Here is a 12,054-nt window from a genome sequence, read left to right as displayed (position 1 = left end):
CAATGCTCTAAACAACCTGACAAACCTGCAATTCCTGCCTTCTGCACAGAGGTGTCAATTAAATTGTTGACCAGCAAATATGCAGACAACCTCTGCGCCACAACACTAAAAAATATTTTCCCTTCAACGTTAAGAAGGCATATTGGCCTGAATTGCCCTATATCTACCGCATCTTTTTCTTTGGGTATAAACACTCCTCCTGCTCGCCGCCATTCCTTTGGAATGATACCTTTTTTCCATATGACCACCATCTGCTTCCACAAAAACTTTAAGACGTCTGGGGCACCTTTATAAACCCGGTAAGGAACTCCATTTGGTCCTGGAGCAGATGCTGCCCTTGCACGCCGTACCACCTCTTGTACTTCTTTCAACCTTGGAGGACACACGTCCATTTGCGCCACGATCTCCCCTAATGGAGGAATATCTGCAGGTACTTCAAAAACCCTTTCACTTTCCCCATCGGTGTGCATTTCCCGCAGATAGCTCTCCAACTCCCTTCTTTGAACATTTAAACAACCAGACTTCTCTTGCTCAAGCAAGGACTTCACAAATTTAAATGGATCCTTAATAAATGCCACCCTAGCCTGCTCCTTCTTCTTTCTCCTCAATCTAAGCTTTTCCGCTCTCCTCAACACTACCAATCTACGTTTCAATTCTTCCTGCAAGATATTAATACCACTTCTACCTTCCTCATCTGCTCGTTTCCAAAGCTTTTTTAGGTGTCTTCTTTCCTGAATCAACCTCTCAATTTCCAACTGCCTTCTTGACTTTAACCTGCTCTGCTCACCCTTACGCTTCTTCTCAAACACCCCAAATCTCTTCTTCCCATAATCATATATAATCTCACACAATTGGTTTATCTTAGACTCAGCCGTACCCTTCAAACCATTTAAAATCCCTCTCAAGTCATCGTTAACAGAGGTCCACTCCTTACAGTCAGTGGCGCCTGGCCATCTCACCTTAAGTTTTTGTTCCCTACACCTTTCCTTCCCTGCCCATCTTGGTATCATCTGCCCCGCATCCTCCCCATGATCGATGCTGCCTTGTGCATCCATGTTTGGTCTTGTCTCCTCTAAGACAGAGGTATTGATGTCCTGTGGTCTTTGGTGTGCAACCTGCCCCTGGACTTCACCCGACTTATTTGGACCCCTCCGTAGGTCGTAGCGATCAATGCGGGGCCCCTGCCCTCGTCCCCCCAAACACCTCTTCTTGCCTTGATGAATTCTTAGGCCTCTTACTGAAGTCACCTTCCTCCAACCACAAATGCACACCTGCAGCGCCGATCCACCCCTGCTTGGCATGGTTGTGTTCGTGCTTTCCCCCCTACTCATAGTCAAGTTCACGCCATAGTCAAGAGCCGTTATATCCACCAATGAGTCACCTTTCACCCCTGCTCTTGCTGACTCTTGGGGTATTGATAACATTTGTGTGTCTATAGCTTGAACAGGGTGCACCTCCCGCTACACAAGAGCATACGATGCTGCTGACACAGATTGCCAGCCCATGTCAGCCCCTAATGGGGTCTATTCCCTCCTGCCAGCAGTCTCTCCTTGCCGTCACACGGTCTTTCCCATGCCGCCAGCTGCCCTGTTCACAGCAGTCACCAGTCACCTAGAACCAACATACAATAATATACAGGGAAAGATATTCAACCCCTCATGCCAAAATCAAGGGGGGGGCTGGACACAAACCAACCACGCCACAGTATTCCATCCCTCCCAAAACCCCGCCAAACAGTTCCCTTCACAAGAAAAATTAGCCCACAGCAGATTGAAAAGCAGTTAAGAGTGACTGGTAAGCATCCAGGTCCAATGGCGTTTTGGATTTACGCCACCTTCGCTCTGCAGCCCGCAGTTTCGTCCTGTTAGCACGTAACATATCAGAAAGCCATGATGTAGCAATGGGACATGCTGGTCTAGAAGACAGAGGAAAGAGAGAGTCAAGGGTGGAAAATAGGACAGGTGGGTTGATGAGTGGAGAAGACCCTCTGCTCTGAGTGTCAAAGTTGGCAAAGAACTGGATCGGAACATCAGGTAGTTTGGCATTATCATTGGGCAGCATATTGATGGTCTTGTAGTCAGTCAGTGCCTTGATCCCGTTCCACATGCTGAGGAGGTTGTCGTTGTTGAATTGTTGCTCAGTGCACTGAGAAAAACGTCTACTAAGTGAATAAATAGTAATAAGACTTTGAGTGACTGTCATGGTTGCAAGGAGGTGACAGACCCAAGTGTGGTTGCACTATTTTATTTTGCCAAAGGACCGACAAGGGACAGGCGGAAAGAATTGAACAGCAGGCAGGGGTCACCGATAAGCGAACATCAAAGTAAAGGGAGAATCCGAAGTCGTAGTCCAGCAAACAAAGCGAGAGATCAGAACACTGGGAAAATGTCGGGACAGGGATACAGGGTCAGGGAACAGGAATACAAGAGAGCAACAGGCATGGGTGAGATGATAGCTCAAAGAGGTTCCACGATCTGCGTGGTCCAGTGCCCATCCTTTTATGTTCCTTCTCCCTGATCAGCCACAGGTGCATCGGTTTGTTGCCAAGCCGTGGGAGTGACAGTGACAGTTGTCTAGGCTCCATTGGGCATCTTTTTGTTTTTTCTCTTCTCTTTTTTCTATTGTTTTTTTTTTTGGCTAACATGCAAACTACATGTGGAGGAGTGGTGAGGTTGATAGGAAGATATTCAAATAGAAAGAGTCAGATTCAGGTGCAAGGGTGTAAATGACAGCTGTGCGGCTTCCACAGTCACTTGAATTCATGTACAACTATTCACACTGGATTCTTGAATAAAGACGGTACTCTCTGACCCAGGTAAGTGTAAATGTGTGGATTCTTAAGGCTGCCAGAAGGTCCACACCCTAGCAGTAGTCTCTTTTTTTCAGTCACAATTACTTGCTATGACAATATTCAGATGTACCTGATGACATTTTAAGAAAAATTTTAATTGGTTTTCAATAGTTTAAAATAATGATAATGTGATAAGAGGTCTGTTATTGAGCTCCTTTACAGTGGTTCAGTATAATGATTCTAACTGCTCACTGTTACATTTGGCACATTATTACAAAGAAATGTGATGTTCATTTATGCTTTTCTCATGCTTGGGCTGCAGAAAGTCATACAAAAATCAGTTTCAGCTTAAACAGGGGCCAAAAATGAGCCACACGCCCAGGGTTGAAAATTAGTATTAAAGGAGCTCTAGATTGACTTTGAAGTGTACATTTAGCCTTTTCAATGGTGATCTGCTTTGATAAACACCCATTTCAAGCCATATGAACTAATTTACAGTGATAATCACTAATTTAAAGAAATGATCTCTCCTTCAGCCATACGCACCATCCACCATGGTGAACAATGACTGTACCCACCTTACCATCTTCGTTGCCATTGGCTTCTGCTTACCATTTCCATGCTATTTGTGTCCAGGAGATGAAAGTGAGTGTTATTGTGGTAACATAATGTGGTGTAAAGGATTGTGAAGTGTGTGTGTGTGTGTGTATGTCCGCTTCTGCTCCATATTCAAAAACCCTCACTGAGCATGCTGCTTGCTTTGCTTTTTTTTTTTACCAGATGCATCAAGTTTGCCAGATTGTTGCCGCACAACATCAGTGCCCTGCATATCGTCAAACTGCTCATGCTGCTGCAGTTACCACAACAAATCGAGCATCACAACCATGGTAGTGTCAGACATGCTATTTTGTCTTAACATTGGGATATTATACATTTTACCATATAGGTTTCTTGCTTTGTCCCTAGGGAAGTGTCACTGATGAGCCATCCATTCTTCACTGTCCTCACACTAACACGAGGATTTATGTTTCATACAGTCTTTCCCAACAGTCCTGCTCCTGTCCCTGTATTCAGTGCTGTAACACACCTGCCGTGTTGACTACGAGTTTACAACTCGGGACAAGCCAGAAAACCGCAGTATTATAACATCGCTTATTGTGTTTTTAAAAAGAGAATGTATTCCCCCTTTCAATCATGGTCCAGGATGTTTCCCAGTACACCAATGACAACAGAACAGCTGTCCTTGTGTGTTACAGTAGACATATTCAGCTGATGTTAATATTTACTACAGTATTGCTATAACATATTCATAATACATTCAGCACTCAGTTTTTTTCCAATTTCTTGTTTATGGTTATTACTGGTGGTTATTCTGCACCTGTGTTTTTACAATAAGAAACTCATGCGTACAAACAGTAAGGAAATACTTTTTTTTTACATAATAATTGTAATTTAATTGATTTTGTACATTAATTTAACTAGTTTTGTAATGGCACTGTAAACTTTTATAGTCTGATACACCAAGAAAAGATGGGGAAATAAGAAATAAATTAGAGAACACTTCCAACTGTGAGTCCATTAAGGAAGACCTGAATGCCTATGGCTGGAAAACAGTTCAAGAAAGACAGAGTACACATCAGGGAAACGTGATTCAGAACTGTCATTTCTACTCTTATGTGGAACGGTAAGTATTCACAGTTTATATTCCTGTTGTTGTCCGAATATGGAGGGAGGGCTGTTCCTGGGGTTTTAGCATTACAGGCCATTAAACAATACAATTTTGTGTACAAATTTTCATGTTCAAAATTGTTGCTAATAGACAGTCACCGCTTGAGCTGTATGGCTTATGATTTACTGTGAATTAATATTTCAAAAAGGAAAAAAAAAATCCTGACATTTTATTAGAATTCCTTCTGTTAGTTCATGTACAAGACAAATTTATAGAGAATTATTAGCTCACTTTTAGTTTTAAATGATTTGAATCATAACATTAATTCTGTTACTTGGAACCAATGAATAGGAATGAAAAGATATTACATTATTAAGTTCTTGATAGTAAATGAAGAGGAAGGGAAAATGTATTATTTGAAAGCAACTGGAAACATTCATATTTGTTTATACTGACCAGCTGCAGTATAAACAAAATATGAATATAAATCACTTTTAATAGGTCAAAATCAGTGTTCAACTACAAATATATGTATAGACCTATACATATGCATGTGTGTGTCGCATTAAGTTCATTGTTGGAGAGACGTACAACGTGCTGCCGATGCCGCAGAATGTTAAGCAGTGGGCAGGTGGTGACAGTTGTTTTAAGTTGTGTGGCGACGCTGAGGCATATTTTCTTGGGATGAAAGGTTGGTCTGATGCAGGGGTGCTATACTTGGCACCATAATCAAATGCTTAAGTGTTTAGCATATGTTTTTGAGAGCAAACATTTGTTAGTGAATTCCTTCCCTGTTGGCAGTACAAATAATACGACTTGTTTTGTGTGGGTAAGAGAGACCAGTGAAAGGACTGCAGGTGACTTTCCAAGTTTTATCTCATTCATCTTGGTACAGCACATTTGCCAGCTTGGAGAACCAGAATGACTCAGAGGAGAACATCTACAAGGGGTTCAAGTGGAGTCAAGACAGGAACAAACTGACCGACTTTCAGAAAGCTGTTCCTTCCTTTAACGTAAGCTGTGATGAATAAAATCATTGATTTTGTTGTACCAATTTTGGTGAAAGATTCTATTGTAAGAGTCCAGACTTCCTGGGGCCCTTATTTGTGTATTTTATTTTATTGTGATAGATTAGATTATACCAAACAAATCATACACCTTTTTCATGAAACAAAAGTACACACACACACACACACACACACACACACACACACACACACACACACATTTTCAGAACCGCTCATCCCATACGGGGTCACGGGGGAACCGGAGCCTACCCGGTAACACAGGGCGTAAGGCCAGAGGGGCAGGGGACACACCCAGGACGGGACGCCAGTCCGCCGCAAGGCACCCCAAGCGGGACTCGAACCCCAGACCCACCGGAGAGCAGGACTGCAGTCCAACCCACTGCGCCACCGCACCCCCTGTGAAACAAAAGTACTACAATATATTTCAAACACATTCCAATTTATATAAATGTCATACACTGTACAGTAAAATATGTTTAAATATATAAAATATTACAATAATTACTAATTCTCTATTTTCCAAGAAAATTTATATATACTTTATATATGTATAAAGTGCTGCTTCAAAATATGTGAACCCCTTGTGTCCTTTAATATTACCACAAAACTGTGATTTAATCAGAGGAAACCGTGTGTAGTAGAACAGAAGTAGTGCAGGTGCAAAAAAACCAAGTGAACCCCAGTGGTGAGCAAAATCATAATCATTTATTCATTTTATGCTTAAGATTTTATACAAGAATAATGACCTCTCTATAGGGTACCCATAGTTTCAAGCAGTATTGTATACTTCACGGTAAATCTTTTTGGTTAATCATGAAAGGAAACATTTTGTATTAATATTACAACTACCTGCTTATCATCTGATATAGTTTCAAATATGAGAAAAAAATCTTTCATAATAATGCTAATAATACTCCATTTTATATAGGGACATCAAAAGCAGCTTCACAACGTACTTTAAAGAAAAAATATAAAGCACAATTATAAAAACAAAAATAAATTAATGGACAGCTAAATAATATAAAGAGACAATAATAAATTTTGAGAAAAAAGGAAGGAGCCCTCAGGTTTATCATGTGTAGGAAACTAAACCTATGGGTTTAAAGGTGCCCAGAGGGAATTCTGCAGTTTCCAACTAAGCAGCATCTTCAACCTATTGTTCTGAGCAGGGTTGTGGCTAGCCAGAGCTTACCCAGCAACACAGGGCGCAAGCCTACTGGGGGAGGGGACGCACCCTGGATGGGATGCCAGTCTGCCACAAAGCACCTCAAGCAGGGCTCAAACCCCAGACCCGTCACACAGCAGGCACTGGTCAAATCCACTACGTAACCATGCCTCTCATCTACAGTTTCATTTTTATTTATTTTTTTTTTTTTGGCAAAAAAGTAGTATCTGAAAATTGAAATATACACACACACACACACACACACATTTTCAGAACCGCTTGTCCCACACGGGGTCATGTTTAAAATTCAGGATATTTCATTGTTACTGTTGGGCCACAGGTAAAGCAGAAGGATGTACTTTTTAGCCACTGGTTTGAGTGTTTCCCTGTGTAAGTGGCTCTTTGTTGTGCTGCTCTGTGATTCTCCTGTCTTCCAGGACATCCTAGATCAAGGTGATGATGTTTATGTCGACATTCCACGTGACACCCTGATCTGTGCTGCCAATGACAGCGACGCTGAAGTGAATGTCACTGTCGTCTGGTTTGAGGACACCTCCCTTTTCCCGGTAACACACTCAACAACATGCCAAAAGGTCCAAACTTGCTTATGTCACAGGTCACGAGTCAATGTCAAGCACACGCGGTCTGGGATGCAGCTTGCCTCGAATCCGTTCTGCCTTGAACCTGTTCTCATAGGAGCGTAAACGTTAAATAGTGACAGTGCGCCCAGTGCAGGTGTTCAGGGGTTGAGTCCTGGCTTTGTTAGGCCTTTTAAAACTTATAGACTTTTATAAACTTTTATTCTGCTGGAAAGAAGACCTAATTTAAAGTCAATAGAAGACAAAGTGGTTAGAGCCATGACATGAATTTGATGGTCCAAGGTTTGCTGTACTACCCTTGAACCACGTATTTATCCTGAACCAATACAGTAAAGATTACCCAGCTGTACACTATAAAGAGATAAATCAGCATAAGTGGTGTAGCGTATAAACCTCCCCCTGTAAGTGAAATGAATAAATTCAGTTATTCATTGCTGGAGTAAGTGAAGTGCACAAATGGATTGTTGCATGTGTTCAATATGCTGAGTAAGGAAAGTTAGGGCTCTTGACAGCATGTTTCAGCATGTCTCCGCTTGTCAGAGCCACATCTTTTTAACCAGAGAAAGGAAGTAACGCAGTGGTAAACTTTCTGGAGGCCTATTTGAATGCAGGACTTCCAGGTTTACCACTGAACTATTTATTCGGTGGAAATTTGTTTGCAGTGAAAGGCTTTTTGTGCACATTCCTGTGACACTTTGCATGGAAGTTATCTGCTGATATCCAGTAATGTCACAATTTGGCTGTTCACAAAGTTTTACAATAGTTTTTTATACATATGATGGAAAATACAAATTTAAGTTACCATCCCGGTGTGTGACCAAAGCTGTTATCTCTCGCACAAGGTGGATGACAATAACTTGGAACTCCTCAGTAACCGGGTGATTTCCATCAGCATCAACAGCAATGTTTCTGAACTTCTCTTTCCCATCAACATCACCTTCTACCATAAGAACACGTCGGTGGTGAGTGTTGAGAGGTTAGGCAATGAAAATATTTTTTAAAAATATGGATTTACATTTACATGGGCATCTGTTGTGGGTCAATACTGAGAATTTTTTTTTTCCAATCCTATTCAGAACAGTTCATGGCTAAGAACGTGTGTGTTCTGGGAAGTGAATGACAATGGTAAGAGCATTATTAACCCCCCACCCCCGGCCCCACCGTCTCTTTAAAACATAAAGAATAGGACTGACTTGTGGTGAGGGTGCAAAGTAATTAAATATTCATGAGCAATTAAATATTCATTAAAGTGAAACATACAACTTTCTGGGACTTTCATGTGTGACGCAGGAAATGGAGCACAGTGGAATAGTTCCAGCTGCAGAACAGACCCTCAAGACAACAAAACGAACTGCATCTGTTCTCACCTGTCCTTTTTTGCCGTGCTCATGGTAAGGCACTGCTCCACCACCAGGGGTCCCTCTCTGTTTCCTACTTGTGTCTCTGGTCTCCTGGAACGTGCATTTGGTCCTCGAGTGGACCTCAGCAGACCGTCTTGTCCAGAGTCCTGTAAGACCACACACTTTCTCTATGTCCCTGCAGAGCGTAAGAAGTGTCCCGCTGAGCTTGTCCACTGTCCACACTCTGACGTTGTTCTCCATCATCGGCTGCGGCATGTCAGCGGCATTTCTTGCATTGGCGCTGCTTATCTTTGTCCTCTTCAGGTGCACACAGTCTCCCTACAGTGGATTTAGGGGCCCTGGTTGTATCATTGAGTGGTGCTGAAGGACCGTGGTGACAGTTTTTTGACCGCTGCACGTTACAACTCTGTTTGTGTCTCTTGAAAAGGAGGAAGAAATGTGACCACGCATCCTATATCCATGTCAACCTCTGTGCAGCGCTGTTCTTCTTCAATTTGTCGTACATCGTGAACCACAGCCTGTCCTCCACGGACCTCTTTGTGATCTGCATCTTTATTGCCGCCGTCACACACTACTTTTTGCTGTGTGCCCTCACCTGGTTCGCCATTGAGGGCTTCCATCTGTACCTGCTGGTTGTTCACGTCTTCAACATCTACGTCAGGAGATACCTGCTCAAGCTGTGCCTGCTGAGCTGGGGTGAGATGTGGGCATCTCATAAAGTAGTAGGCTTACCTTCTTAATAGCTACTAATGGTTGTAATAGCATGATGCCAGGGGCCACATGAAGGCAGTTTAGGTCACACCCATAGCTCTTTTCATCTTTACTCCAGAGTTGGAGTTGACACCATCATCTTCAGTGTATGTCCTGTACATGCTGTTACCATTCACCTGTTCCTCAGCTTAAAAACACTATTGGGACATGGAATTTGTTCATAATCTGTTTTGTCAATAACTCTGAAGGCAATTTTATTGCTAAGGTACAATTAATAAAAAGCTAATAATTCAGACATCCCTTGATATATTCACTGGTTCAATTCTGTAACAATTTTAGATATAGCTGCCATGAAAAAAAAATACTATGCGAGACCTTTAATATTTTTATTAACTTTGTGCTTTATTACAATTATTCATTCCTTATTGTTTACTCCTGTTCTCTTTGGGAGCCTTTTAGTTCTCCCTGTCAGCTTGAAACATAGGTTGCTTTTGCTTTACTGCAAACAGTGGCTCATGGTGACAGGTACTTCTCTCTTCTTCCTACAGGGCTGCCTGCAGTGGCTGTTATTACAATTGCCAGCTGTCAAAAATATGGGGCACACAAAATTTATATAAAGGAGGGAGGGTCTGTTTCAGTGTAAGTGACCAAAGTGTGTGGAGCAGTCAGGTGTGCTCCACTGTCTCCTGGTGACACATACAGTAGCTTAACCATCTTTTGTGTATGCAGCTATACCATACTGTACCTGAGCTCTAGCCTTGCTGTCTTTAGATGTTCTCCACTTGTAAATTATTAATCGTGTATTTGCTTCCTCATGTTGTATCACACTTGTGTTGTCAGGACATAAATACCTTTACAATGTCTCTCTCTTTCACCATATGTTAAGTGATTGAACATTACATTTATAGTCAGAATATACATTTTTCTAACCCTTTTCTCCGAAGTGATTTACACTATTTTACCCATTTGTACAACTGGGTAATTTTTACTGTATCAGCTCAGGGTAGGTACCATCATTAAGGGCACTACAGCAGGTGTTTTGAACCCAGGCAGCAACAGCTGTAACCAGTACATGGCCTACTGGCCCCCTTGTGTCCCCCTCTCCCCAGTTTCTCCAGGTGCATCCAGACAGTACAATGTCTAACTGTATCTGTGTCCTCAGGTGCTGGCTCTTAAGCTGTGCTTTGTCCATCGCCAACTTCACCTACATGGTGCTTGTGGTCCTGCTCAACACCCTTGTGTTTGCGATAGTCATGGTGTGGATGTTTCGCATGCGCAGACAGAGCCCCTCCCTTGGGGAAAAGGGTGTTACCAAACAGAATGTGTTCAGCCTGCTGATGCTGTCCTGGCTGTTGGGGCTGTCCTGGGGGTTGCTTCTCTTCCAGTTCGGGAGCCTGCAGGAGGCATCCTTCCTGTTCTTCACCGTGACCAACTCCCTCCACGGTGAGCCACGAGCCTGGGTTTTGCTCTACCCAAAGCCATGGGTTAACAGGGTACCAGGTGTCCAGCAGACATTGTTTATTTACTATACAAAAGTGTTTTTTTGGGGGGATCTGTCACCTGCTGATGGCTGCCATGTTAGGAGATGTGTATTCTGTTCCATTTACATTTATCTACCCCTGCTGTGCATCTGGTCTGTTCCCTCTCAGGACCCTTGCTGTTCCTGCGGCAGTGCCTTCAGATCAGGCATGAGCGCTCACTGCAGTCCACAAAGACCAGGAGTAACCAAGTGACCAACCCATCCTAGAGCAAAGCAGTTGGTGGAACAGCCCATGTTTAGCCTCCTGATAATCTCCTATACCCCAGCTGTGCTTCTTCTCTGGCCACTTAGTGAGTGGGTTGTTGGGTTTGGCCCCCAGTCTGGTGGACTGAGCACCCTGTATCCCTCAGAGCTGCTGAATTCCTCCAACATTCAAGAAGGGTCTCAAACCCATCTCTTTCAGAGCCACTTCTCTCCTGACAGCTAGATAAATAAGTCCAACACCATCTGCTATGATTAGCTATGTATTTGCTATTTTAATGTCACTTCTATAGATATTTGAGAGATGTGAACCACCAACATGGTGGTATGAAACACACAAGATGTGTGTCCATAATCCTGTGCTTGTATCTATAGCTCTTCATCTGTTGATGATGCAATGAGTTTGTATATCTGACAAGTGAATTAATATAAAGCTATCGTTATCAACTTCACAACATTTGAATATGTATTTAAAGTCCATGGACATTTGTTCCATGCTAGTGGCAATTTTCTCAGACTAAAGACTTTTTTTTAATAAAATAATCCTTATGAAAGCACTATTTTTTATTGTTAAAATGCAAAACAATGTACCTACAACAAAGACTAAACAGTCTGACAACTCCTGTACGGTAGTGTCGATGGCAACATTGTCTGAGTACAATTACTCGTCAGGTCCACAAAACATCTCATTGCCTAGCAATACTTTTGAATTTAAAGACGATGAAAAAGATAAAATTGCTGTGCTGAAGCAAAAGTTTAAAGAATATTGCAAACCGAGAAAGAACCTTCAGTTCATTTGTCACATTTTTTTTTTTTTTTTAATGAGAGCTCACGGACTGTCGGAGAATATAGATGACTATGTTATGGACTTGAAGAATGAAGCAAAAGACAGCGAGTTTGGAGAGTTGGATGACTCCTTAGTCCGAGATATAATTGTTTGTGGAATACAAGATGACCAAGTAAGAGCCAGACTACTCAGAGAGGCAGAC

The 12,054-nt window shown here is 42.3% G+C and overlaps 1 protein-coding gene across 1 annotated transcript; it reads left to right on the top strand.

Annotated features, from left to right (window-relative positions):
- Positions 1-2,726: 2,726 nt before the first annotated feature.
- On the top strand, positions 2,727-11,263 carry LOC108937921 (adhesion G protein-coupled receptor G3-like). The gene is made up of 14 exons (XM_018758142.2): positions 2,727-2,815; positions 3,328-3,436; positions 3,572-3,678; positions 4,303-4,475; positions 5,356-5,473; positions 7,091-7,219; positions 8,095-8,214; positions 8,329-8,377; positions 8,543-8,643; positions 8,795-8,916; positions 9,041-9,309; positions 9,873-9,963; positions 10,487-10,767; positions 10,974-11,263. The coding sequence occupies exons 2-14, from the start codon at positions 3,346-3,348 to the stop codon at positions 11,069-11,071; spliced, it is 1,749 nt and encodes a 582-aa protein (XP_018613658.2). The 5' UTR covers positions 2,727-2,815; positions 3,328-3,345; the 3' UTR covers positions 11,072-11,263.
- The last annotated feature ends 791 nt before the right edge of the window (positions 11,264-12,054 follow it).

The sequence above is a fragment of the Scleropages formosus genome, chromosome 1 (assembly GCF_900964775.1).
Source record: "Scleropages formosus chromosome 1, fSclFor1.1, whole genome shotgun sequence".
NCBI lineage: Eukaryota > Metazoa > Chordata > Actinopteri > Osteoglossiformes > Osteoglossidae > Scleropages > Scleropages formosus.
Note: the sequence above shows the minus strand (reverse complement) of the source record. Positions and strands in the feature narration are given on the sequence as shown.